This window comes from Solea solea, chromosome 1 (genome assembly GCF_958295425.1).
Source record: "Solea solea chromosome 1, fSolSol10.1, whole genome shotgun sequence".
NCBI classification, from domain to species: domain Eukaryota; kingdom Metazoa; phylum Chordata; class Actinopteri; order Pleuronectiformes; family Soleidae; genus Solea; species Solea solea.
In genome coordinates this window covers 10,686,595-10,712,600 of record NC_081134.1, presented here as the reverse complement: position 1 = coordinate 10,712,600, position 26,006 = coordinate 10,686,595, and the positions used below count along the sequence as shown (strand labels likewise).

Genomic DNA, 26,006 nt, shown 5'->3' with positions numbered 1-26,006 from the left:
TATATATATATATATATATATATTAAATGAGTTAGTTCATGCAGGATAGCTTGTGGAAACCTTAGTGGTGTCACCCAGGTGCTGGGTGAGGATATGGCAGACTCCCTGTCCCTCTCTCATCCTCTGCCTCAGGTGGGACAGCTCACGAGCTTGTGCCTGGATCAGAGTGTTGTACTTCCTGTATAGGAAGGAAGAGCATTTAAAGGGACACAAGGATTGATGGGGATGATTGTGGAGACTAATACGTACTGTAGATAATGTAAAGGTTTACAGAGGCAGCAGTAAGTAACAACCCCCGCTGTCTCTGTCCACTCACCCAGGCCAAGTAGCACATTTCCCCTCTTCTGCTTGACCCTTTCCCTCCAGGCCGGGGCTTTTTAGTTGTGCCTCCAGTGATGTGACTCGTGCCATCAGTTCTTCGAGCTCCCTCCTGGGTTTGGACCCAGAGCGAATCGCCTGCGAGTCAGACATCCAGCCTTCATCTTCTTCCGCACCGCTGGGGGCAGGTGACTTCTCGAAGGCCCAGTTTACCTTTGAAAACGAGTTTGGTGAAGGGTCAGTAACGTTACTGTACTAACAGGGATGCACAGCAGTAACCTGACGTCGCATTTACCTTGCGAGGCGTGCGCTCCAGACTGGAGGCGTAGTCGCTGGTGGCGGACAGGGAGCGGACGCGCAGCTGCAGCCCACGGATCACTTTGTGGCAGCGGGTCAGCTGTGAGCGCAGATCGAGGACCAGATGCTGGGGAGAGGTGTCATCGCCCACTTCAAACCCTCCACTGTTTGCAGAGTACCAGCTGCTGCCCACGCCGTCGTAGTCCTGCTGATTAGACAGCGACGTGCACATCTCCAGGTCATCGAACTCTGCGGGAGGAAGATATTATTGTTGTGTGATTAGTAGTTGCATTTAACATGGACACAATAATGTCAGTCATCTTATCCATTTGTTACCTGGGCTGCTGGTGTCTTCTCTTTCTGCCTCATTCTCACTGCGACCGCATGTCTCATAACCCAGATCCTGCAGATCCACCTGCACCTGTTTACTGGCTTGCTGGACTGACGTCTCTGCTGCGGAAAGAAATGATCGTTTATGTTTTGTGCATGTTTGAGTCACGTATGTGTGTCTTCACACTTTGGCCAGAGACTCACTGAGCAGGTCTCTGTAGTCCTTGAGTTGTTCTGCCTGAGCGTGGACCGTGGCCTCTGACACCATCAGCCTCTCCTGCAGTTCTCTGTTCTCCTGGTGGCTCAGAGCCAGATCAGAGCGTAGGTGAGCTGCCTGCTCGCGGAGGCCCTCGTCGATGTCCTGCCACAGTGCTCCCACTTCACTCGTGTTACCGGCAGGCTCCGCCTCCTGCGAGAGTGTCGCATTTACAAAGATCAGATGTCACAGGAATGTCATTTCCATCACAGTGAGCATGATACTAACTGATGTCCCTTTATATCCACAAGTTACATAAATAACAACAAGAATAACAGACGAGTGCAATGAGAAAAGGCGGGAAGAGCTGTTCTTAGAGTCTGCTGGTCATGGCCTCACTAACAGAGGTGGGAAAAGCCCTTTTTTTTTTACTATATTAATCTTTATTTAACTTGATTAACCCTTTTTGTCATGTATTACAGTTTTGCCGTACTATTACTGTCCAAACACTGTCACATATGAAGGAAAAAATCATCTTTGCATCTTAATAAACACGTCTATGCAGTACAAAGGATCGAGAAAATAAGCTTAAATCAGCCATTCCCATTCACTTAGCCAGGACTCACAGATGGATCATAACAGATCACTTTTTGGATCGCCAAATACGTTTGCTGATTGTTTTCAGACTTTCACTTAATTTTTAAATTAGGAAATAATAACACATGCATAAAATAAAGTAGTGATTCATTTATCTATTTAAAAGAACATTAGATATTACAGAAATGGCAGTTAAAATAGTCAGAAACATTATATCATGACGGTTTGTTATCTTTAAAAATCTGGGTCGATGTTATTTGATTTAAATTTCAGTGTGTATGTGGTACCTTCTCAAGCTGCTGTGTGTGATGATGAGACGTCTGTGTGTCTAGGTCCAGAGAGCAAGGCCTTGTGCACTGTCTCTTCCATCGCTGAGGTGTTTCATCCTCCTCCTCCTCCTCCTCCTCCTCCTCCTCCTCCTCCTCCTCCTCTTCTTCCTCAATATCCTCCTCCTCTTCCCAGGCGAGTCTTCTGAGATTCTTCTCTGTGTTCGTCCTCAATCCCAGGACTCCGGCTCGTTCTTGGCATTCTTTCAAAGCCTGGTTCTCCTCCCGCAGGTTCTGCAGTGCACTCCTGTGAGACATGAAGCCACTCCAGTGTTAGTATACAGGAGATGTCAGGTGTAAAATCAGTACAACAATAGTACAGTACAAATATGCACCTCATCTGGGCCACCGATGTGAAGCCATCTCTCTCCAGGTGTGACCTTATTTCCTCAAGCTGGCCTTCAAGCATCCTCCTCGCTTCCTCAAGCTGCTTTACATCAGCTCTCTGGGACAGCACTCCCCTCACCAGCTCTGCAGCCACACCCCTGGGTTCACATGACTTCTCAGACCCCTAAAAAAACAAAAGTCAGAACCTTTGTTCAAGTAACATTTCTATTATCGGTTAAAAGTTTAAGTAAGTATGCAATTAAGCAAATATGTGGCCACAAACAGTCTGAACGTGAGGACGTACAATCAAACATTCTACCTGAGCGATGGCCGTCGCTTTAGCATCATCCTCCTCTATGCTGTCGGTGAACTCATCGCTGCTGCTGCCGCCGCCGTCTTCATCGTCTCCTTCCTCCTCCTCGTCCTCTGTACTGAGCTCTAGAATCACAAAAAAAAAAAAAGAAAAACATTCACTCAACTGAGTCACTCTTTTGTCCGAATCAGAATCCCAACGTTTTTCTAGTTAGTCGTGCGTTGTTTGTGATGTGTCCTTGTCTGGTGTTCATTCTGTTCCGTCTGCACTCTGCATCACCACTTTGGAAGTCATGGGACTAAAGGGAAATGTTATGTCATACACTGTGAACCAGCCAACAGTACACTCAAGGCAGTACGACCCAGTGTGTGTGTGTGTGTGTGTGTGTTCATGACGATAACGTCGAACCATTTAAAGTACAAATTATTGTTGGATTGTGGTTCATTTATATTCCCATACATGAATGTTTGGTGGTGTTTATGAGTGAATACTGACTACACACACTCACTCGCAGAAAGAGCAAGTGAGGCGAACATAAATGGACACTGGTTTGCTGCCAGGAAGCAGAGGCTCAGTGGAAAGAAGCACGCAGGAATTTCAAAAGGGAAACTGTGTTACAGTCTTCATGATATTCAATAGACACACACACACACACACACACACTCTGTGCACGTCTATAGGTGTGACTATGGGTGTGTATGTCTTCAGCTGCTCAGTGTATTGTTCACACTTAATATGGGATTATTAACAATCAGGGGAAGTTCAAAAATGACCAACTAAAGGATACTAAAAATAGATGACAGTTAAATGTTATTATGTGTCTTTGTAGTGTTGTACTGGGCAGGTAATTCGAGTCAAACCTCCAGGTTATTATTGATAGAACAACGTGCTCTGTAAGCTGAACTGAGTGAATGTGGGGCCCTGTTTACATACCGAGACACTACGTACTGTCAACACTTCTATTCTGGTGTCATGTGGCTGTGCACCGTGTCTGTTCACGGGTGCATCCGTCATTTGAAAATAAGATATATCATTGTGTGTATTTTCTGTACTATATTATATTCTAATAGTTTGAAAGTGCGTCCCTTGTTTGGTTAAATTTGTAACATTCCTGGACACGTTTAACTCGGTGTTACAATGCAACAGCCATGCAAACGGGACAACCATGCCACAGTCTCATGCACGAGGGAGCAAGGACATAAACAACAGAACTGATTTAGATTGGAGATGCCATATACAGCTTTTGATATTTATTGTCAATATTTCAAACTATTAATAGTGTGTTTACTTGTAGCTTACATGCTTTTTAGGACAAAGGAAGTCAATAGTGTTTATATGAGGGCATGTATGGTTCACATGGATTGAACAGTGTGGGTTGTTCACAGGGAAAAGAGAATATACTGTATATCAAGGGACCAAGTGGGGGGGGGGTTTAGGTTTGCGACATTTCTAAACCAATTTAATACAATGAAGAAAAATCCATAACAGAAGTGCTTTTGATAAAAAGCCAGCACGTTTATTTTTGTTTAATTTAACATACAAAAAAAAAAGATGTGTTGACAAGGATTACTAGATGAGAGATCAGGACGAAAATCCCAAGACAACAAACTTTGCCTCAAATGTATTATTAATAATAATAATAATAATAATAATAATAATGATAAGTGAGATTTTTTCTGGCATTCACATCTCGTGTGAGTTAACTGTAGAATAACTTTATACTATATTTCACTATTATCGGAGGTTCATCTAGCAAGTAAACTACAAACAATGCATTTCATTTTCACGTTACTGTGACATATCAGCTACTGCTTAGTATTTTCTGACTTTATGTTTCATACAGACTAAACGGTCACTACAGCAAAGGTCCAACTAAACTGCGGGAAATGACTCAGTCATCTTTTTTTGGATTTGTTTTTTTTTTTGGGGGGGGGGGGGGCCGTGTTGCGTGTGCACGTCTGGTTCACAAACAGATGACATAAAATAAATGAGGGATGGTGAGACGTTTCAAGGCATGAGCTTGAGTTTCTCCACAAGACGTGACTTCACTGTGACAGTAAGGCTGGAGGAGTGACACCGACACTGAGAGACAGTACACAGAAATGGCAGTACAGAACAGTCACACTGCAAAGAAACACGCAGGCAGTTTTCATAAAACAAGATAAAAAAACACAAAAAAAAAAACAGTTTCACACCACACTCACTGAATATATTAAGAAATAAAAACTCTGAGTTGCACGTTGTCACTTCATACTGGGTGAGATTAACGTGAGCACACAGCTGTGAGCAGTACTTGCTATGTGAAGCTTTCTGTAGCCTAGACTGACAGTCATTTTCATTTCCACTCAACACTCTATGTTATTTCTCATGAGGTTTTTGTTTCCATCATAACAATGACCGTCAGTGGCTACAGGCCGCTTCCTCTCAACAAACAACTGCCACCACAAGTCGTGCTGTTGTGACATCACTGAATGTTAGTAACAGCGGCCCCTGCAGCCCTGGATGCTCCACCCCGCCTGTCCCCACCTCCAAAGTCAGGCTGCCTTTTGGCTGCCCTTTCCAGTGCCAGGGCCATGTTACAGGTCCTGGCCAGGACTTCCTCCAACTGTCCACGCAGTGCCTGCACTGAGTCTAGCTCAGTGTGGAGTGCCTGGATCTTCTCTGAGCTGCTGCCACGAGGAGGAGAGGAAAGAGAAGCATTTTAGGGCATACATATAAAACTCTGTACACTTGAAATTATCCAAAAAAAAAAAACTCTACCTGTCACTCTTGTTGTGCACATGCATGAGATTCTGGTATAGTCTCTTCTCTGCCCTCAGGGCATCATTCAGCTTGTTGTACTCTGATACAAGCTGCTCCAGCACGCACTGAGTCAGATTGGTAGAGAAGGACAGAGGACAGAGATATGCAATAAATGTGTCGTTCTGTGTCAGTACTCCTAAAAACGGTGTGATTGGCTGCAGGATGAAGACAAAGCTTACTTGCTGATCACCGCTGGCTTTTTGGGCATCTCCTTGGACTTGCTGGTGAGCCAAAGATAAATGCAGAGCGGAGAGCTCCTCCTGCAAGGGGAGGGAATAAAGATGGGACTTGTAGCTGTCAGAATGAAAATTATACACAAGGACAATGGTTATGCATGATCTCACACATACCTGAGCCGCCCTCTCCTTCTTCATTGCCAGTTGCAGCTCCTCCTGTAGAGCCTTCATCTCTCCGTCACTCTCTTTAGATGACAGCTGCATCGCCTCTTCCTGGCTCTGCATCAGCTCCTAGTGAGAAAAAGTACACTGTGAAGATCAGGCATCCACGAGACGGAGGAGGGGAAAAAAAATCATGCACGGACTGGTACCTTGATGAAGGCCTCCTTCTCTTTGAGCAGACCCCGCAGATGCTCCGTCTCTCCCCCCATGTCTCTCTCCTTGTCCCGTCTCACCTCGCACAGCTCCTGTTCTTTAAGCGACAGTTGCCTGCGCAGCTCCTGCAGCTGGCTGCTCCGCTCGCTGATCACTAAGGACAGTCTGTAGGTGTGGTCCTGGAGAGAGGAGGCGTGAGGCGGTTAAAGGTTTTCAAATGTCTTTTTGTGACGACCCATCGGTCGAAAGTACCAGCGACGTGGTCTACCTGCAGATACTGGTCTTTGGAGCTGAGTGCGTTGAACAGATCCTGGACCTGTGCTTGGTGATGATTAGACTGGCGGCTACGGTCAGACAGCAGCTCCTGGAACAGTTTCTCCTTCAGGGCCAGACGAGCCTTCAGCTCCTCCACAATATCAGTGGGACCAGACTGAACTCGGGCAATGAGGGCTGCCGTCAGGTCCTGCACACAAAGAGACGGAGAGAAAAGAAAGAGACAGAAATAAAGAGAGGGAGAGAGAGAGAGTGAAGGCTTGATGGCTTTTATTGTCCTTGAATTGTTTGGTGTGTCCTTTTCAAAGCCCTTGAAAACCAGCTCAGGTAGACAAACCTGTGTTACTTGTCTTCACTTTCACTTTAAATGTGTGTGTGTGTGTGTGTGTGTGTGTTACCTGGGTCTCCTGGCTGTGGCTCTGCAGAGTTGCCTGCAGCTGCTTGATGATGGTCTCTTTTTCTCTCAGCGTGTTTCTCTCCTGCTCTTCACTCTGCTGCTTCAGCCACTGCAGGTTCCTGTAGGCCTCTGCCGCCTGCTCCAGCTCTAGCTCTTTACCACGCACCAAACCATCCAGACTCTGACAGAATAATCATGAAACAGGTGTAACTAATGTATGCCTGGAATATGCATCCGTCAGGGCTCATCTTTGTATCGAGTGTAATGAGCATACCGTGATGGTCTCTTCGTTGTTGGACAGGATGCAGCGCAGTCTCTCCAAGTCCCGTTCCTTCTCCCTGAGGGCCAGTTGGAGCCTCCTCACCTGCCCCTCACGCTCCTCCAGACTGCGGAACTTGTCGTCGATGGAGCGCTGCAGACAGCGAGGGGAGGGAGAAAAATCACACTGCTGCTATTTTTGTTCACCCTAGACTGATAGTCATTGTGTTCCACACAGTGTTTAGCTTTGTAGACCAATATGAGCAATGATCTTTAAGGACATGTAGACTCGTCTTTTCATTTTTAGGTGCGTGTGTGTATTTGTGTTTTACCTCCAAAGCCCTGTCTCTATCTTTAATCCGCTCTCTTAGTTTCTCCAGCAGGGCATCTCTTGATTTGGAGTTTGCTGTTGTTTCCAGCATATCCGAGAATTCCTATAACGATATGAGAGACATCAGATATCTGTGCATATGTGCATACCTTTGTCTCCACATACTATAGGCATGCACAAGGTGCTGCTCCGTGTGTTACTTGTAATTGCTGCTCCTTGTCTTGCAGAGAGTGCTTGAGTTGTGCAATGGTCTTGTCCTTTTCCTGCACCACAGAGACTTTCTCCGCCTCGCTCTCCTTCAGAGCGGCTTCTTTGGCCTGAAGCTCAGAGCGACTTTTCTGAAGGGCACAGTGCAAGTCCTGCAGCGCGGGGGACAAGGCATATTACATATGCTGCATTGTTAGTACTCCATGGTTCACTCGCACTAACATGTTCACAGACTCCACTACTAACCTGGTTATGTTTTTCAGTGACCTCCCTGTGCTGCAGTGCCTCCTGTAGATCCGAGTTCAGTCTGTTCTTGAACCTCACTAAGTCGTCTCCTTGTCTCTGACTCTGTCTGAGACTCCGCTGGCTGGCCTCGAGCTCCAGCCCAAGGGTGAACAGCGAGCTCTGCACGCCCACCAACTCGCCCTGCAGCTGGGCGAGTGTCAAGGACTCGCTGACCCCCTCTGGAACCTAGAAATGGAATGACAACAGATCAAGGTCAGACAGACAGGATCTAATCTAATTTTCATCCAAAAGAATAATTCTGGATTCGCACCACTAGTAAGTCATCATGACATGGCTCTGATGACTCATCTTGTACTCAAGTGTGCCTGTGCCACCCCAACCTGACATATTCTGATGCATTAACTACATTATGCAGATGAGCCTGCATCGTTCGAGTCTCTACCTCCTCAACAGCTCCTCTGGCATTATTATCATCATCCTCCTCCTCAGAAACATGACTCCCAGCGTACTCCTCTGATAACACAGCAGATATACTGTAGGAGATGTGAGTGAGTAGTGCTGTCTTCCATGTTCACCCATGTCGTGAAGCTGATATGCAGAAGCTACGCGTGCTCCAAGAGCAACGTCATGAGGTCTTTGTGTTAATCAGGCCTTACCTTGCATTGAGTGAGCTGGTTGCGATGGGCTATTTCTTGCAGCTTGCACAGAGTGGCGTTTTGCCCTTCGATGAGTTGATACAGCTCCTGAGCCTGACACCACAATGAATCGCATGTATGAGCACTTTCTCAACAAGAACACGTTCCATATCTTATTACATTGGCTGCCTTTTTATTCAAAAAAAAACAACAACACACGCACCTCACTGTCTTTTGTACCAATAGACTCGCTGAGGCCCTGGATGGTTCTCTCCTGACTGTGAGCCGCCTGGCGAAGTGAACGCAGCTCACACTCCATTTCACTCAGCTTTTCCTGCAGCTTCTGCAGACAGAAACAGAGGTCATTGTTAGGTCTTCAAACTAATTCAACTGTAATGTGGTGCTTCCATGTGTCATACCATGTTGTTGGCCTCGCCCTCATGGATCTTGGCCTGCAGGGACTGGACCTGTAGCTGGGCCTTCTGCAGCTCACTCACACACTGACCGGCCGCACACTCATACTGGTTCAGCTGGCTTTGCTGCTCCTCGACAAGACTCTGGAACAAAGACAATAATGCAGGAAGTGAGAGTTAACGGATACCAAATCAACAAATTGCTGGCTTTGTAATGTGACCAATATTTTGAGGCCAGGGGCTGCTTCATTTTCACAGTGGGTTGTGTAAGACTGTGCGTGAACATTGACAAACTCTGCTCATTCATGTGGGTACTTTATAAAAGGCTTACATGCAGAGAGAACCTCTTGAGTGGTGCGTGAGCATCTGCACGCATGAGTTAGCACATCTCAGTGGGTTCAAACGGCTTTGTGCTACTATTGTCTTTACATAACCAGTGTTAAACAGTGCCAACTCTCAAAAGCTAAGAGGACAGAAAACAATATAATGCAGATTACAGATTAAATTATAAAAAAAAAACATTGTTGTTACTGTAGTAGCCACGACAGGGAGGTCTGACATTGCGTGGATCACTTTACCTCGAGGTCTCCGAGTGAAAATAGGCCAGTAGTGGGGTCACTTTGTGTTACTGTCTCCTCACATCTAACCTACTTCAGTCCACAGACCCTTCACCAACATCACGCACTCTTATTAAATATTGCTAGTCCTAGTAAAATGATCGCTGTTTCAACACTGTGGCAATAAAAAGATAAATATTAACTTAGCTTGCTTTTTTTTTTTGCATCTTTGTGTTTGTGTATTGAGGCAGAAAATCCTGTGCTGCAACATCATTTATAACTGGAAAAACAGGGAGACTACTTTTGTCTGCAGGCTGTGTTCATGCCGCAGAGTATTCAACGGCATCATATTATGTCACTGTGGATCCATCCATTTTTACTCTATATTCTGTATATTCTACTTTGTTGCCATGACCACTGACCCCTTAGTGCACACATGCTATAAGGTATTTAGGTCATGTTGTGTGTCACTGCTTACCCACACACCTGAGCACTCACTTTATATATTTAATCACAGACAACTCTGCAAAAAGCCCACTACAGTTTACATTCTCATGAGGAAAATCTTTTCAGTGACTGACAGCTGGATCATATGGCTAACCCAGCTTAAAAATAGTGAAAATAATCATTTTGTGGGACGGCGTCACTGTTTGTATGTCAAACATCCAAGCCTGTTAGGGTGGTTTAGTGTTGCAGATAATGCAGACTATCCCTCCTACACCAAGTGCTATCATTCTACAGTAGTGGAAGACTTCAGCCTCATCACTTTCCTCATCAAGGTTTAATACCTGGTGGGGAGGTGGGCGAGGATACTCTTTGTACAAATCTTCAAAAAGATCCGCCATGTAAGCCATGTTCAGATCCTGTTCCAGCTTGATCAGAGGGGTCTCCAGCCCAGGCACTGGCATGCTGTTGTCCCTTTCCTTGTCTGGAGTTCCATAAGTAATTCCAAAGGCAGGATCCAAATATCCCAGCCTTGTGCCTCCATTACTGAAGCTCCGTTTGAGCAGTACTGGCAGTTTGCTCCCCTTGGAGGTCCTGACTGGCCGGTAGATGCTATAGCTCTGCAGCAAACACAGGGACAGAGAGAGGCTGAGCCCAGATGAGGATTGACTGTGTGGGGCTCCCATGTGCTCCTCAGAGAGGGAGTCAAATATCCGGTCATCCATGGGTTCCCTAGGGGAACTCAGAGGACCATCTGTTATGGCTGTAGGCTGGACATACTCCTCAGCCGTCTCCAGAGATGTTACAGAGGGGCTGGAGCTGGCATGTCCAGCCAGTGTGCGATCACTGTCGGATCTCCTTGAGGGGTCCTGAGAACCAGGGACCAGAGTTAAAGAAGATGGGGGTTCTTCTGAATTGTCCACACTTTTTCTGTCTTCTTCTCCTTCTTCTTCTTCTTCAGCAGTTCCCACTCCTCCAACGACACTGCCTCCGATAACACTGGCTGAATATCTGGTTGACGGGCCACATGAAATACTCCGTGCCAACTTCCTGGGCACCTTACAAACAGCCTCATAATCAGAGTCTGTCACTCTCCAGTAGGAACATCCTTGGCACTTCCTGGGAGTGCTGGACAGACAGCGTTGTGAGCCTGCAGCTGTAACCTCTGACCCTGGACCTGCTGGGTGGTGGTGGTGATGATGGTGACAGTCCAGGCTGTCGTCAGCCCAAGACTCGTACAAAGAGTAGACCATGTCGTCCTGGAGCAGGGCACAGTACTTTGCATGAGCGAGGCCTGAAAAGTCCACCATGCCGTCAACTGGCCCTTCTTCGCCTCCACCCACTGTTACAGCCCCATCGTCGGAATTCGTTTTCCGATAGAGTCCACCGATGCACTGTCTCAGTCTATGTTTCTCCTGCAGGAGCCGCTGCAACCTTTCGATGGACAGGGCCTCCACACGAGCAATGACCGTGTCAAAGCGGTACATGCGGTCCAGCATGAAGGTGCATTTGGAGCAGGCGAACTCTCCGCGGCCGTCCCGGGTCAGCTCTTTCCCCAGAGCGTGGGACAGCAGCACCTGCAGGTTGAGTTTGGCGGTGGGGTGAAAAATCCATCGCCTCTGGTTACCGCAGAGCTCACGGCCACAGATGCGACACGTTTCCTTCATCTTGAGATCAAGCATTCCACAGGTTTATTCTCATCCAGGTTTGGAAAACAATGTCTCATTTGCTCTAGTGTGAAGACGCCTCGATCATTATGAGGATTTCAATCCAAAAACAAAAAAGCATACACAAACATATCACAATGAAAGCTTGTGATGTGGAGGAAATCTTCCTTACAATGACAATTCATTCAAAAACTTTAAGATAAATAAAAAGAGGTAGAAACAAAATAGGCTTGTACAAAATGGTAGCACAGGTGGTTGTTGGTTGATGTTAATGAATGTCACGAACACTAAGACACTGTTGTGTCACCATCACCTCAGAATCACAGGATCATTTCCTGAAGGTGCAGGTGCGTGGGGAATAATGGCGCACACCCACATACACTAACGTCTCCTCTATCAGATGGTTTATGTTATCCGCAGAAATGTTCAACATTTCCCCGACAACAGAGCACCGCACAGTCCTCTGCAACATCACGGACACACGCGCTGCACCGCGCCGCTGCTGTCACGTTCATCACGAGCAGTGATCGATAATAATCCACTGCCCTTTAGACGCACACGGAGCAATAACAAGCGTCCCGGGACGGTCGTCTGAGTCTTTCCCCGGTATCTGCGTCGGAAGAACGGACTCCTCATTTATTCCAGTGCCGCTACCGACCACCACAGACGGAGACACAGAGACCGCGAGCCTGTGCTGCGCGCGGACGGAGATCCTTCGGGCAGATAAGGCTGTGGCTGGCTCGACCAGACCTGCAGCGGCGGAGCGAACTATTCAGGAAACACGGGGGGTGGGGAAGCCCGGTGCAATCCTACGCGGAGGAGGACGATTTAACGTTCACTGTGAGTCCTACTCACTGAGACGTATTTAATGTGACACGCAAGGACGAATGTAGCACAGATACAGCGAAGATAAGCTTCATTTGGGGGTTTATTGTTAAAAAAGAAGGAGCGTTGTTCCCCTGGGAGTCTGTAACTTCCCCCTGCCCGGTTCGCCTCACTGAACAGCTCAAAACTGAGTAGCATCATGGTGATGATGACATTAGTGACGCCCTGAAAATTAAATACAACTGAGACTTAGACATATAATCTGTCTTCAAATATCTACTCATTTTAACGATATTTTTTATTGTATAGTATTTTACCTTATACTTATTTTAATATGCTATTTAAAATACATTAGAATAAATACATTATTTTAAGACCAAATTTTTATTTTTAAAACATTAACATATGAATCAATCATCCTTAATCCATTACAGCACTGATTCCAACTAAAAATACTACTTTAACAAAATGGTCGGTCACCATGACAACACATGGCCTAATAACTACACTTTAGAAACTACTGGCATATGTAACTAACAATTGTATATAGAACTGCACATTATTTTGAACTACAAAGCACACCAACTGGTTTAATCAAAGATAATTATTGATTAGATAATAATGATAAGGTTATGATATATAAATACAGGAATAAATACAGGACTGGTTCATAACTGTAATTAAATGATCTGTCAATTGACAAAAATGGAATTTAATATGTAGAAGATATAATATACAGTTTAGTCATACTGCTTTGTGTATTAGTTTTGATCTTTTAATATTGCTCTTGATAGGCTGGTGTAACTTCACCAGCACAGAGTGTAAAAACATGCTCTTGCTTCAGGATTATTACTGTCAATATTTCCTGTCGTCATGGTGCAGTTATTTCAGTGGCACTTTGACTGTGACGATCCCACAGCCAGGTCTTTCTCTTGCATTTGACTGTGCATCTTTGTCCCTGCAATGACCACAGTTTTTGTTTTCCTGAGGGTGCACATGGGTCCCGGATCATGCAGCTACAGTGTGACTTTCCCTCAGATAAAACATGGAAAAACATCCAGTGACGTTCGTTCATACGCTTTCACCCTGAAAGCGCTTCCTGGTGTTTCAGGACAGAGTGTAAGTCAGAGTCCATAAGTCTGCTTTGTGGTCCTCGATTATTGATTATTTGAAGTTTAATTTATAGCGTTAAGTCATTTTCTTTAAGAATATATATTTTACAAGAGTGGCAACAACATACTGAATGTAAGAGGAATCCAGCTGAATTAAAAAAGCAATTTTTCAAGTGTTAAAACGGCAGCTGGAACCAATCCAGCACCATGACAGTTTTTGTAACCTGATGTTCACAGATGTCACCTGCAGTCAGGCACCTCCTGGACGATGTGGGTGTCCACTCATACGTGCTGTGCTTTCATGACACGAAAGTAGAAATTGAGACCATTAACTCCTCAGAAAAATGTTAAGAAATGTGAGAAGTAGGCAATTTCCCCATAGACTTTGTCTTTTTGCAATTACTGGAGTTGCTCCCTGGTGAATATCCAATAAATTCTCACTGGGTTGTCCTCAGCCAGCAAACCAGGAGACAACAATTCCCACTCACTCCAGCTAACCTAACTCCAATCTACATGTCTTTGGACTGTGAGAAGAAGCCGGAGAAAACCCATGCATACACAGAGAAAACAGGCAAAATCTACACAGAAAGGCTTCAGTTTAACCAGGATTCATACACATGAACCTTCTTGCGATGAGGCACCAGTGCTGGACACAGCCCAGCCGTGAACATGTTGTGCTAAATTTAATGTTTATACATGTCTGCATTATAAAGTGCATTTCAAAAAGTGTTTAACAATCAATCCGGCCTCTTGTTTTCTTCCCAGACATAGATTTTCTTTTTTTCAATGGCTGTGGCGCCCGTGGAACTAATTAGGAGCCTTTGTGGTGGGCGTCCCCCTGAAACGACACAACTTGATATATCTGCATCAGGGGGTCACAGATCACGTTAAGGTCAACCTGACCTATCGACAGCCCTGCTGAAACCAGAGCCACAAAACTGCTAACCAGTAAGATGCCTGCATCACATGTGAAAGAGGGCACCCCATGGGAATGTGTCCACACACACACACACACACACACACACACACACACACTGGTTTCCATCACTTCAGAAGACATTGCATTGACTGACATTCATTTCCTGGAGACTTTCACTCTAACCTTAACCATAATAACTACTGGCCTAATCCTAACCCTGACCTCAGCCTCGGCTCAACATGTCTTCACCTTAAAATTTAGTAATTTATGTTATGGGGACTTGATTTGTGTCTCCATAAGGAAGACAGGTCCCCATAATGCCACTGTGTAAACAGATTTAGGTCCCCACAACATAAGGAATACCAGGCAAACACACACACACAGATCCTCACATGAACTTACTTGATCTCTGTGAGAAGTTGCAAATGTAGCTCTTTGTAGAAGATATATCTACAGTATATAATATATACATGATGTGTAATTCTAAATCCAACACATTCAACTATCATAGAAACAGACATGACTCCTTACTGCGCTCGTGTTAAAGCGACCTGTTTTCCTCGCGTACATAAACCCTAAATATGCCAACACAACACATTTTTCATCCTATGGAAATTATAATATAATAATAGCAACAAGTCCTTGGTGACTACATGTCTTTCATAAACAGTGCATATGTCCATCATTGAACAAAGTGTGCAGTGGTGAGCACATTTACATACTTCATCCAAACCTGATTTACAAGTTAAAACATGGAGACAACAAATATACTGGCAACTAAACACTGTGACACATCCGGGGCCATAGCCAAATGACATGAACCAACACTACACTGGTTATGCTACAGTTATTGTTATGATTTTTACTCTGGGTGGAGAGAGAGACAGAGAGAGAGAGAGAGAGACAGAGAGAGACAGAGAGAGAGGGTAATGACCAATTCCCATTTGTAGTTTCATTATGTATCTGGGGAGACATGTGTCCCGTGGGATGTCAGTGCAGGTGAAGCCTGTAAATGTAATGAGATGGTGGCACTTACACTGATGAAATAAATACTTTCACTGGGAGCATCGCGTAATACTCCATCCGCCGATAATCTCTGTCACTGTCGTGCTCTAAATGTGAGTTTTAGATGAACTTACTCATCAGGACAAACCTTTGCTGTTTCACTAAATGTCTGTAGTCGTACACTCAAGCTGTGACAAGCTGAACACATTTTAATCAGCAAGCATTATCGCCGGAGAGAGAGAGAGAGAGAGAGAGTGATGTTGTACAACAAACACAAGTCTAGTATTGCTATTGACAGTCAGGAGCTACAACAGATTGTTTGTTTTTTCATTTAATCAATTATTTGGCTCCACCAACAACAAATAGATTCTCGACTGAGCCGACTTGACTGTTGCCGAGCAACACAAACAACAAGCATACTCCTGCACACTAGTTTACTTTGTGTTCATTTATTGGGCAGCCTGTCTTTTGGTCGTCTTTATGAATCTGGTAAATTAATAGATTATTCCAACAGTATGCTGCTCTTTTTTTGTGTTAATGCTGTATTATATTTCTCTGGTTTCTCTGGTTTCCTCCCAGCCCTCCAAACACATGCAGATTTGGGGATTAGGCAAATTGTAGACTTTAAATAGACTGTATTGACTGAGTGGTGTATTATAAATCATCATGTTTTTCTCTCTGTGTTTTCTTCATAATTCAACTCAAATGTTTATCCAGAAAAATGTCCATCTGTCTGGACGTTGTTCCCTACAATGTAGTATTAAACTAGCAAAAAAAACAGTTGTAAATCATTTGCTCAGAATCAACTGTTGTAAAATAAATCTTTTTTTTTTTTTTTTTAAATGATCAGTGGGTGAAATTATTCAAATACTGCACGTGCCATGTTAAATCTAAAGTCCTCAGCTCCTTACAATGCTATGTGTCACTTCTCCATAAGGAGGCAGAGTCTGTCCAAACGAGTGCTCTGCAGCTCTACAGTGATGTGAAAAGTGATGCTGCTCTGACACTCAGTGAAAGAAGACTGTGGGCCGAGCACGTGAAGAACAAAGACTGAAGTGATCCATCTCAGGGATTCACGTACCTGCATTTCCTCTTCGATGCGCAGCCTCTCTTGACCGAGTTCCTCCTGATAGTACTGTGAAAAAAAGAGAGGGGAGACTATAAATCTACTGTACATACTAAAACATACAGATACAGCACTGGATAAATCAGATGACCTCATGTTTTTGGGGTTTATTTTTGGTGTGTGCGAGAGTATGTCGGTACTTTCATATGCATCTGCATACGTCAGTAACTGTGTTTATTTCAATAGTGGTTTGGAGCGTGTAAACTGTGACCTACACGAATAGCTGTTTAAAAAAAGGCAGAGGAATGTCACATATGCTCCATGAGCCGCCGGTCTGACCAGAAAAACATGTTGAAGAACGCGGTAATAATGAAAGTGTGGTGTAAATGATGTGTGTTCTTCACTGATATAACTGACATACTCTCCATGAAGGAGAAATTGTGTGTTAAAAGGCTTCCCCGGGTTATACAAAGGTATATGACAGTCTCTGTTGTTTGTTGTTTGTCATTTAAAGGGGACATCCATACTTCCACATCCTTGTCCTTCTGCAGCAGAGATGAAGACAGCTCCTGCACTTGTCCCTCCAGCTCTCCCACCCTGAGCGTGAGCGTCGTCTTCTCTCCGCTGAGCTCTGAGATGAGAGCCTCTTTGGAGCGAAGCTCTTTGGTCAGATCCTCTATCAACCTGCAGACAGACAGAAACAGGAAAAGTCAGTGACACTTGAGCTTCTTTCACATTAAAATTAAGATCTTTGAAGGTAAAGCTGCTAAAAAAAAAAGGGCAATTAACACCATTCCTGTTGTGAGTGGTGGTTTCTCTCATGACTGTGACACCTGTGTGTGAATTGGGACGTCAGAGGAACAAAACAAACAAAATGGAAAACAGCACCATGCCTCGGTGATGGTGGCAACTTTTTTTGTATCTTTAACTTTCATCCCTCTTTTAATCATTTTATTTCACTTGATCTGATTGATAAAATACAGAAGAGTGGGCGCTGTCCCATGTTGTAAACATTGGCTGCAAACACTAATAGCTCTCGGCCAGAAGATGAATGTGCGTTACAGTGCAAACGAGGCATTGCTGCTGCAAAAAAAAATGAAGCAAACAAATATAAACTTAGCTCCATCCCATTAATGCCGATCACATTCCCACTGATGAAAGACCCATTTTCCCAGGATTAAACAGACTTTATGACGAGTGGTACCAGGATATTGGAGATGGATGTAGTGTTGATATTGGTGATTTTTTTTTGCACCTGTCTTTGTTGGTGCTGGATGGGGACAGGATGCTTGGAGAGCTCTCATCCTCTGGGATGTCCTCCATAGGGTTGTCTAAGGAGAGGACAGAGGCATGGGAGTGTGATCCAGCCAGTGAGACCATCCGCTCTGCCTCGCTGCGTGCCAGCTGGGCCTCCTACAACACACACACACACACACACACACACACACGAGTGAAGTGGTTATAATCTGAAAGTCTGAGGAAGCTCTGCGTGACTTTAAACGGCTGAGCGAGGGGGACGAACCTCCTGCAGGAGCTGAATCTTGGTCTCAAGCACTTGCTGCATGTGATCGATTTCCTGCTGTCTCTCCTGACATCTTCTCTGCAACTCTGCTTCATTGTGATTGGTCAAGCTCTCTGCAGATGTGCTATCAACGAGAAAGACTTAATAAGTCTCAAACGAATAAGTTAAACAATAAGAGAAATCAGTCAGATAGACAGAAAGGTTTGAATAAATATCTAATTGCGATTATTTTGACAGGAATTCAAAAGGCATATTTGAAAGGATTACTTAAGCAGGATTTAACCAGACACTTATATGACTTAAGTGAAGGTTCAAAGAATGTATTTTTGTGGTAAATCATTAGCTGTACCATCCCGGAGGAGAAGTCATAAATTCATGATGAATATTTGATGCCTTAAAACATCCGGTTTCTTTGTCTTCTCCAACAACTGCAGCTCATGACGTAAGTGTTTATCTCATGTCTTTGGACTCCAACGGTGCAAGCATCTGTCTATATCACTTAGTCCTCCAACAATCCCAGAATTCCCTCTCCCAGAATGGCACACGCCACTCTGTCGCCCATGACTCCTGTTCTGGACGCTCTCGACATACATTTTTAACTCGGTCCACCACATGCAACAGCTCAAATAACTGAGATATTCTGAACCAGTCTGAGTAATACCAAAGTCTGTCTCATGGACACGTGTCCTTTATGTGTAGTGGACGAGATCTTCGGTCTGGGTTTACAGCACCAGGGTGAGAGGAGTCAAGCTGTTTTTGCAAGAGAGGAAATTAGAATATGTTGTGATAAAAGTGTGTTTTAAGATGGTAGAAGATCAATGTATTTATTCTTATTACATCTAATTTTCAATGTTTTCCATTTATGGATGAGGATGAATGAGCTGTAAATTTTTCTCCCAAAAATGTATTTAATAATCTGAAAAAATAATGGGATCAGTCATGGCCATTAAAAATTGAATTCAGACCAAAGAAAATATATTGGGAAATAGAAAAAAGGGCTAAAAGAAAACACCATTGCAAACGACACCATTTCAGCACCTTGTCATGAATCTAAACTTGTATTTGATAAGGTATTGTAGTATATTGTAGTTTATGCAGAAAAGGTGCACATGGTTCTGTTAATGTAATGTTAATGCTAAAAATCAGATTTTTGCAGTTGTGGTAAACATTGCCACGGTAACAATGAGCTCCACCAATCACTGTTCCAGCTGAACTTTGACACAACTAAAATGTGTTTTTCATAAAACACATTTTAGAGGGTTCTGTTATGTGAGTGTAGCAGAAAGTCAGTTTTCTCACATCAGGTAACATAAAACCAAAGTAAAGGATGTGCAGGAAGGGAGCGACAACAGCGACTAAAATAGAGACAAGTAATGAGAGCCTGTGTATCTTTTTTTCCAAATGATGCCAATGATGATGCTGATGAATTTAAAGTTCAACAAGCATGACCTTTAACCAGCATCTGTCAACACTTTCAGTAGCGAGTAATGATTCTCTCTTCATGTCAGAGTAGTTCAGGCCCGACAATCGCGGGTATGTGAGGACAATACTGTGTGAGTGACAATGTCTTCACGTCTAAGATTATTAACGCCCTGCAGCATTTTCAGGCTCATCCACAACCTGCAGAAGAAACACCACACCAGTGTTTCCCCTCACAATAAAATGACAACATGGGGTGAAATCAAACTCTGAAAAGGGGTCATTTGTATAAAAGACATCATCACGTCACGCGGACATAACTAACCGTTTATACAACAATCCGAGTCAGGAGGTTGTTGTAAACATGACCTACGTAGAGAATCACAGCTAAACGCGACCGCTACCTTCCATGGAGGAAAGTGCACAACCACACATGTCTGACACGCGACAGATAAATACTGAACACAGCAGATATTTCATCTGCGTTATAAATATCCTAATCCACTGCAGTCATTTGTTGTGTATGTGCCCGATGCACACTATACACTGCACTAAGAAAACAATGATGTAACGGGACGTATTTGAACACACTGTGGTTGGTCTAGTCTGTGGTTAGACTGAAGGTCACACTGACAGACTAAGGCATGTTCATTTAAGAGTAGAGGATTAGTATTAATACATACAGGGCTTTGTCCAGAAGCTGCTGTTTTTCCTGGAGCTCCTGCTTCAAGCTCTCTACTTCCACTTTCAGCTCGATGTTCTGCAACAGACGAAGAAGAACAGTGAAGTCAGTCAATCATCGGTATCGTTATTATTCAACACGATCCTCCCAGTTTGTCTGTGCACCACCACACGTTCTCAGCATATTATTTGCCCACAGGCACATTCACAACATATGGCACTAAGACTTTCTAATATAAAGAAAACAAACTGCAACTTAAATGATCATTATATCCACTGCATCTGGCACAATGCTTATTAGCACAAATAGTGTATGTAGTTTTACTCTTGCCTTTTAGTTTTCACAGTGTCATCTGTGACTGTCTTAGTGGACGAGAAAATACTTGAAATCTTCAAGAAATTTTTCACCCACTCACAATCAGAACTGTGGTACCGGTATCAGAAACTGGAGTATCTACCGATACCAATATTATTCCGATACAGTCATTTTAGAGCATTTATGAACGCACAAAGCTGTGAACAACACATTTGTGCTGAGTCATTTCTGCTTTTTACGTACATTTTTACAGTCTGTATGTAGGATTTTTGGATTGTATCGGATTCTACATTTTTATCTGTCCGATATCCGATCCATTGATTTTGACCAATATCAGACCGATACTGATACAGATACTGACCGATACCGATTCCCATCCGTACAATATAGCAAAACTGAATTCATTTGGATTGCCTCAACTCACACAATTGATTTAGCCCGTCGACAGTAAACTTGTATAATATAAATGTCCTATACAACACAGACAAAAGACCTAAACACTTTATGAGGATAATACATGTCAAATGTAGCAGGTACAGTCCGTCTTCCTGTTCTGCATATTCTAAACCTGAGAAGTAATAATCGTTTCTATCTTCACTGTGTTTGTCTGAATCTCATCCTCCTTTTTTCTTCTTCTTCTCTGGCGTCGTTGCTGTGTGAATCACGGCTGGTGGGTGTTGTGTATCATTAGCATCTGACCGTGCTGTCATGGCTGGTATATTTAGAGCTGGAGGACTCGGGGCAGCTCAGATACTCAGCACTGAGAGTCCAAAGGCTAAACTCTGCAGTTTGTTTACCTGCTTGACTCCATGGGGGGACATTTGTGGGCCAATCAGGACTCTTACAGTGGATTAGAAGATTTAAACAGTGGGGAATGGTGGGGCCCATTCTTTCCATTCTGACCTTAGAGAGAGAGAACAGTTTATCTGTCGGTGTGAGTGATGCACTCAGATCAGATAATTACTGTTATTGCTTCAGCCACCAACAGTGTGTTACTGCAGCTCGGATTTGTCTCCATGCTAGAAATGTTGGACATGCATGTCCAAGTCTGCTGTCCTCCCACTGTCTCTGTCCCTGTTCGTGCTGTAACCCTCTTAGAATGAAACCAACCTATGACCATGTTCCTTTTTTTTTTTTTTTTTTTTTTTTTTTTTTAAAAACAACCAGATTTCTGAAAGTCTCTATGAATGCTCAACACATTGCATGCATTTAAATTAAATAAACTTCTGCATTTTCTTCCTTGAATAGTAAACTAGGCTGAGTGTAGGCTGAAACTACAGTTTATTAACAAGTAACTTATCAACAAGTTAAGACCAGCAAGCTTATTCCTCAAAGAAGATGAAGAAAAAGATCCAGCTAAAACTGAATCATTTCACAGTAATGTATAATGTTGTTTCTTTGTTTCTTTGAATTTAATGGATGGATCAATCGGTATCAATGTCCATTACTGTCCGATTACTATTACTACTAAATTAATAATTAATGAATCAGGTTTTAATAATTAAAACAAGCTTTGTGAAGAAAGCTGAATACTTTTGGTTTCTGGACAAAACAAGACATTCGAGAACATTAACATATCCAATGTTGGGAAAAACTGACCAAACCTCTACTGGATTAATCGATTATGGAAATAATCGTTAGTTGCATTCTTCAAAGCTAATTATAGCAACTGCTAATCCAAGTGCTTCAACAATAAATAATGTAGCACACATGTGAGATGCCCATGTATTTCTCTGTCTGTGTCAAAGTGGTTTACACTAAGAGAGACATATTCCCATCTTGAAAACAACTCTAAATATAGACAGTTAGACCCATCACAGTGCACCTGCTATTCCTGTCCCTCCTGGCCTGTTGGGCCTCAGCAACAGATTCACTAATAACCATTCAGTGAAGGAGGAGAAAGACGACTGCACTGACACATACGTATATCATCATACATCAGTTTATCACACATGTACCTGTATAAGTATAATCATTCTGTTTTATTATGGAGATAAGACTAATATCTGGTCCAGTGTGTAACATTTTGGAGCGTTTATTGGCAGAAATTGAACATAAATATATGTATAATAGTGTATAATCACTTTGTAGCCTTAACATAGGCCTGTCATATGTACTTAAGGGTCTTGCTTTACAGAGGCGGCCAGCTTGTGCTGCCATGTTTCTGCAGGAGAAATAAATAACATTAATATCTGAGCTCACCCTTTCTTACTGTTAAACTTCAGTCATTCTTACACACTGGACCTTCAACTTTAACTGACATGAAACATTATCATTTTAAAGTAAAAAAAACAAACAAGAATCCACATAACATCTATGTAAAAGTAATAGCAGTCAAATCAGATAAAATATACTTTATGACACAATTCTTTTGGGGGGCAATAGTGGGCAACAACAGCTGCAGCACAATAGACAGCAGACAACAAACAGCCAGCAAAGGACATACAATACACATGATATAAATAAGACAGCATACATATGAATATTGCCCCTGCTCTTAATAAATACCTTTGAACTAGTACTTTAAAACCAACATAACAATTTATTTCAAATAGCATGCCTAAATCATAATGGGAGTATTGAACTGATATGACTGAATTTACAAAATACGCCATTGCAATACATCCTACAGTGAAAGGATACACACACACACTCATATTGATCCTCGTAAGCATACATGTGCTAAATAAATCAGTGGACTCAAGCCGGCTCTATAAATAGTGTCTTGAGAGAGATCACTATGTTCCTACGAGCAGCTCAGGTCTGATAACACAATGGTGCAATGATTAAGTCTCCGATAAAAAAAAGTGATTACAATGATTAACGTGGGTTAGGGTTAGGGGTTAGGGTCAAATCAATAAATACTCAAAATGAATAAATAAACTTCCTATGTTCATTGGATCAGAGAGGTGATGCTGGGATTAGCTCTAACAACTTGTGTAATAAATGCTTGTATAAATACTTTTGATATGGAAAAATTATAGATAAAGTTGAAAAAAAAAATTAATAAATAAGTACTGAAATAATTATATTTGTTTATTTATTCATTCATTTATTTCTCTTACTCATTTATTTATTCACACATGTATTTATGTTGGTATTTCTGCGTCCTATGCTAATGAAGTAGGAGGGTCTGGGGCTCAGTCTAGAGCAGGATTGGTTACAGATGTGAGTCAGTTCGACTACTTCTGCCTGGCACAGAAAACAGTTCTCTGTAGATCTTGTAGATCTGGTTTTGTACAGGTGAATATAAAAGTGCTCTAGCAGCACCATATGAGTTCTTTTTTTATTTATTTATAATAAATACATTTTATTTATCCTCCATGCACTTTACTCAGTCAGTGCTGATAAACAGTAACTATGGACATTAAGAGTCTGGACATCGAGGACTTGTTCAGCAGATGTTTCATTTTCTCATACCATGTCAGTTAGCTACAGGGATTTGGAATGAAGGGAGGAGGGAAGAGTTTGAAACGCTCAGAGTGGCTCATGTAAACAGACATTAGCTGAGCAGGGTCACCTTGTGGTCGGTGCACACTACACACACTCAAACACTCAGCTCTATTTACTGTTCAAGGCAGAAATGTTGCCCTATTTTTCTGCCACACTCCTCTCTACAAAAGCTCCAAACATGGAGTTGTGTTGTTGTTTGGCAGCAGAGGTTGTTGCAGAGATATAATATCAAAATCACACTGGAACAAATGTATTTATTTCAATAGAGCAGTAGGATCTTCGTTGGAAAGGGACATTACTAAAGATGAATATAAAAATTGTAGGACTGTAACGGTTTTTTTTTAAGTATAACTATTGTTTTTGTAACTGTGTAATCTATTAAATATAAAATAATATTGACTTAACCTATAAAAAAGAGCTATAAAAGGTACTTTTCAAAACGTGTTTTTAATCATTTATGCCACGTGCCAGTCTGTCTGAGAAACTGTGGGCTGTGGGCTAAGAATATCTTATTAATAATGTCTTAATAAAAGACATTCAATCGTCATAAACCTCAGTATAAGACGACAAAACCCCGCCACAGAAATGTGACTGGAAACCAGGCAGACACACACACACACACACACACAAAGTGATTTAAAGTTGTGTAATCCTTTACTAGTGGCAAACACTTCACACCCACCACCTCAGCTGCGTCAACACACAGTGAAAGTGGGTGATTGCCTCTTTTGGACTGTATTAATAAAGTTATCATCTGAAGGCACCAAAGTACCTACTCAGCTGTTCAACAAAGCACAAATGAACAAATGCTAACCGTGTGAGTGTGGTCATGTTACTGAAGACCAAACAATAACAGTATGTAATCTCATTCATCATCAACCAATCAGATTGACATTAACTTGCTCATACATCGTGGGAGCTGTACTCACCGTGCGGTAAACATCCTCGCTGCTCTCCTCGTACTTCTGCTGAATCCTCTCCTCCAGGAAGTAGATGCGGAGCTTGAGGCTGAAGTTCTCCTTCTTCAGGTCATTCAGGTGCTGTGACAAAGTTCGGTAACCGTTAGACATGTCCATCAGAGAGCACTGACACTCCTCCGCATGTCCGTATGTATAGGTCAGAAATAAACGGTCGTTTTTGACGACGTCTCCGTACTGTATGGGCATACAGAGTCCATTTTAGAGGACACTGACTGTCCTGCCATGTCCTTGTCTTAGAGCCAGGTAACCGTTAGACATGCTACCTCCTTCTCCAAAAGAGCATGATGCTGTACAAATATTTACAAAGCAGCATCCCAGCTTCTAACAGGCCGTTGAGATACCATCTACAAAACCACACGTTTACACACACTCAAAAACTAAGGCATTCACACACACACACACACACACATCACTAAAGTCTAATAGGGCGTTTGCAGTGCAGAGGGCGACTCTGCAGCCCGGACGGTCAGAGATGCAGCCATGTCAGCTCCATGGTGAGATCTGGTCTACTATGAGACCGGACAGCGGCTTATCTTACTGGAGGAGACATCCCTGGAATTTCAGACTGCCAAGGGACATGGTGGGTGGAAGGGGAGAAGAGAGGGAGGGAGGGAGGGGGTGTTAAAAGGCTCAGGGTTCACAAGCACTTGTGACATGAAGGCAAATCTCACCGTGTGCAAAACACACAGCTGGTGAAAGGTAAAGAAATGAAGAGAGAGGAAGAAGATCCCTTGTTGATGTTTTCATGTTGTCTACTTTCTCTTGAGAATGAATCTTATGTGTCCAGTTTAAAAAAAATGACCCTATCCCCCCTTTCATTTTTTTTTGAGTCTGAGGATTGATTCCTGTTGAGGGAACAGCTGAGAGTCTCAGCCTCCATCTTATCTAACCTCAACACTCAATTACTGCCATTTAGTCTCAGTTACATTGAGGATATGAATGTCTCCATTATATTTGTTTTATTCTGGTAATAGAACTAACTTGGGCTGCTTAAAACAAATGTATCAAGCCAGGAAACACAGTTCTTATGTAGGTTTCATTTTTTCCGGAGGTACTATACAACAATCCAGGCCACACAGTAGTCCCACAGGACCTTTTTAGTGGGGAGTTTGCATGTTCTCCCCGTGTGTGTGTGGGTTTCCTCCCAGAGGTTACATGCATTAGCCACATGACTGTAGGTGTGTTTATTTCTGTAACTTTGCCTTGTGATGAACTGGCGAACT

The 26,006-nt window shown here is 43.0% G+C and overlaps 1 protein-coding gene across 1 annotated transcript in view; it reads right to left on the bottom strand.

Annotated features, from left to right (window-relative positions):
- LOC131471414 (myomegalin-like) overlaps positions 1-25,305 on the bottom strand; it is a 33,569-nt gene extending 8,264 nt beyond the window's left edge. Inside the window, exons 1-31 of the mRNA XM_058647954.1 lie at positions 24,733-25,305; positions 20,037-20,113; positions 17,935-18,058; positions 17,668-17,825; positions 16,940-17,096; positions 16,428-16,481; positions 12,341-12,535; positions 12,140-12,253; positions 10,163-11,506; positions 8,824-8,961; positions 8,628-8,747; positions 8,426-8,518; positions 7,770-7,994; positions 7,517-7,675; positions 7,318-7,419; positions 7,002-7,139; positions 6,729-6,908; positions 6,326-6,520; positions 6,054-6,236; positions 5,857-5,973; positions 5,686-5,766; positions 5,466-5,571; positions 5,231-5,377; positions 2,696-2,829; positions 2,400-2,575; positions 2,026-2,311; positions 1,150-1,354; positions 952-1,068; positions 614-864; positions 317-531; positions 51-178 (exon numbers count right to left, since the gene is read on the bottom strand). Coding sequence (XP_058503937.1) covers positions 51-178; positions 317-531; positions 614-864; positions 952-1,068; positions 1,150-1,354; positions 2,026-2,311; positions 2,400-2,575; positions 2,696-2,829; positions 5,231-5,377; positions 5,466-5,571; positions 5,686-5,766; positions 5,857-5,973; positions 6,054-6,236; positions 6,326-6,520; positions 6,729-6,908; positions 7,002-7,139; positions 7,318-7,419; positions 7,517-7,675; positions 7,770-7,994; positions 8,426-8,518; positions 8,628-8,747; positions 8,824-8,961; positions 10,163-11,506; positions 12,140-12,253; positions 12,341-12,535; positions 16,428-16,481; positions 16,940-17,096; positions 17,668-17,825; positions 17,935-18,058; positions 20,037-20,113; positions 24,733-24,969 — 5,956 coding nt within the window. The 5' untranslated portion in view covers positions 24,970-25,305. The remainder of the gene's footprint in view (positions 1-50; positions 179-316; positions 532-613; positions 865-951; positions 1,069-1,149; positions 1,355-2,025; positions 2,312-2,399; positions 2,576-2,695; positions 2,830-5,230; positions 5,378-5,465; positions 5,572-5,685; positions 5,767-5,856; positions 5,974-6,053; positions 6,237-6,325; positions 6,521-6,728; positions 6,909-7,001; positions 7,140-7,317; positions 7,420-7,516; positions 7,676-7,769; positions 7,995-8,425; positions 8,519-8,627; positions 8,748-8,823; positions 8,962-10,162; positions 11,507-12,139; positions 12,254-12,340; positions 12,536-16,427; positions 16,482-16,939; positions 17,097-17,667; positions 17,826-17,934; positions 18,059-20,036; positions 20,114-24,732) is intronic.
- Positions 25,306-26,006: the final 701 nt, after the last annotated feature.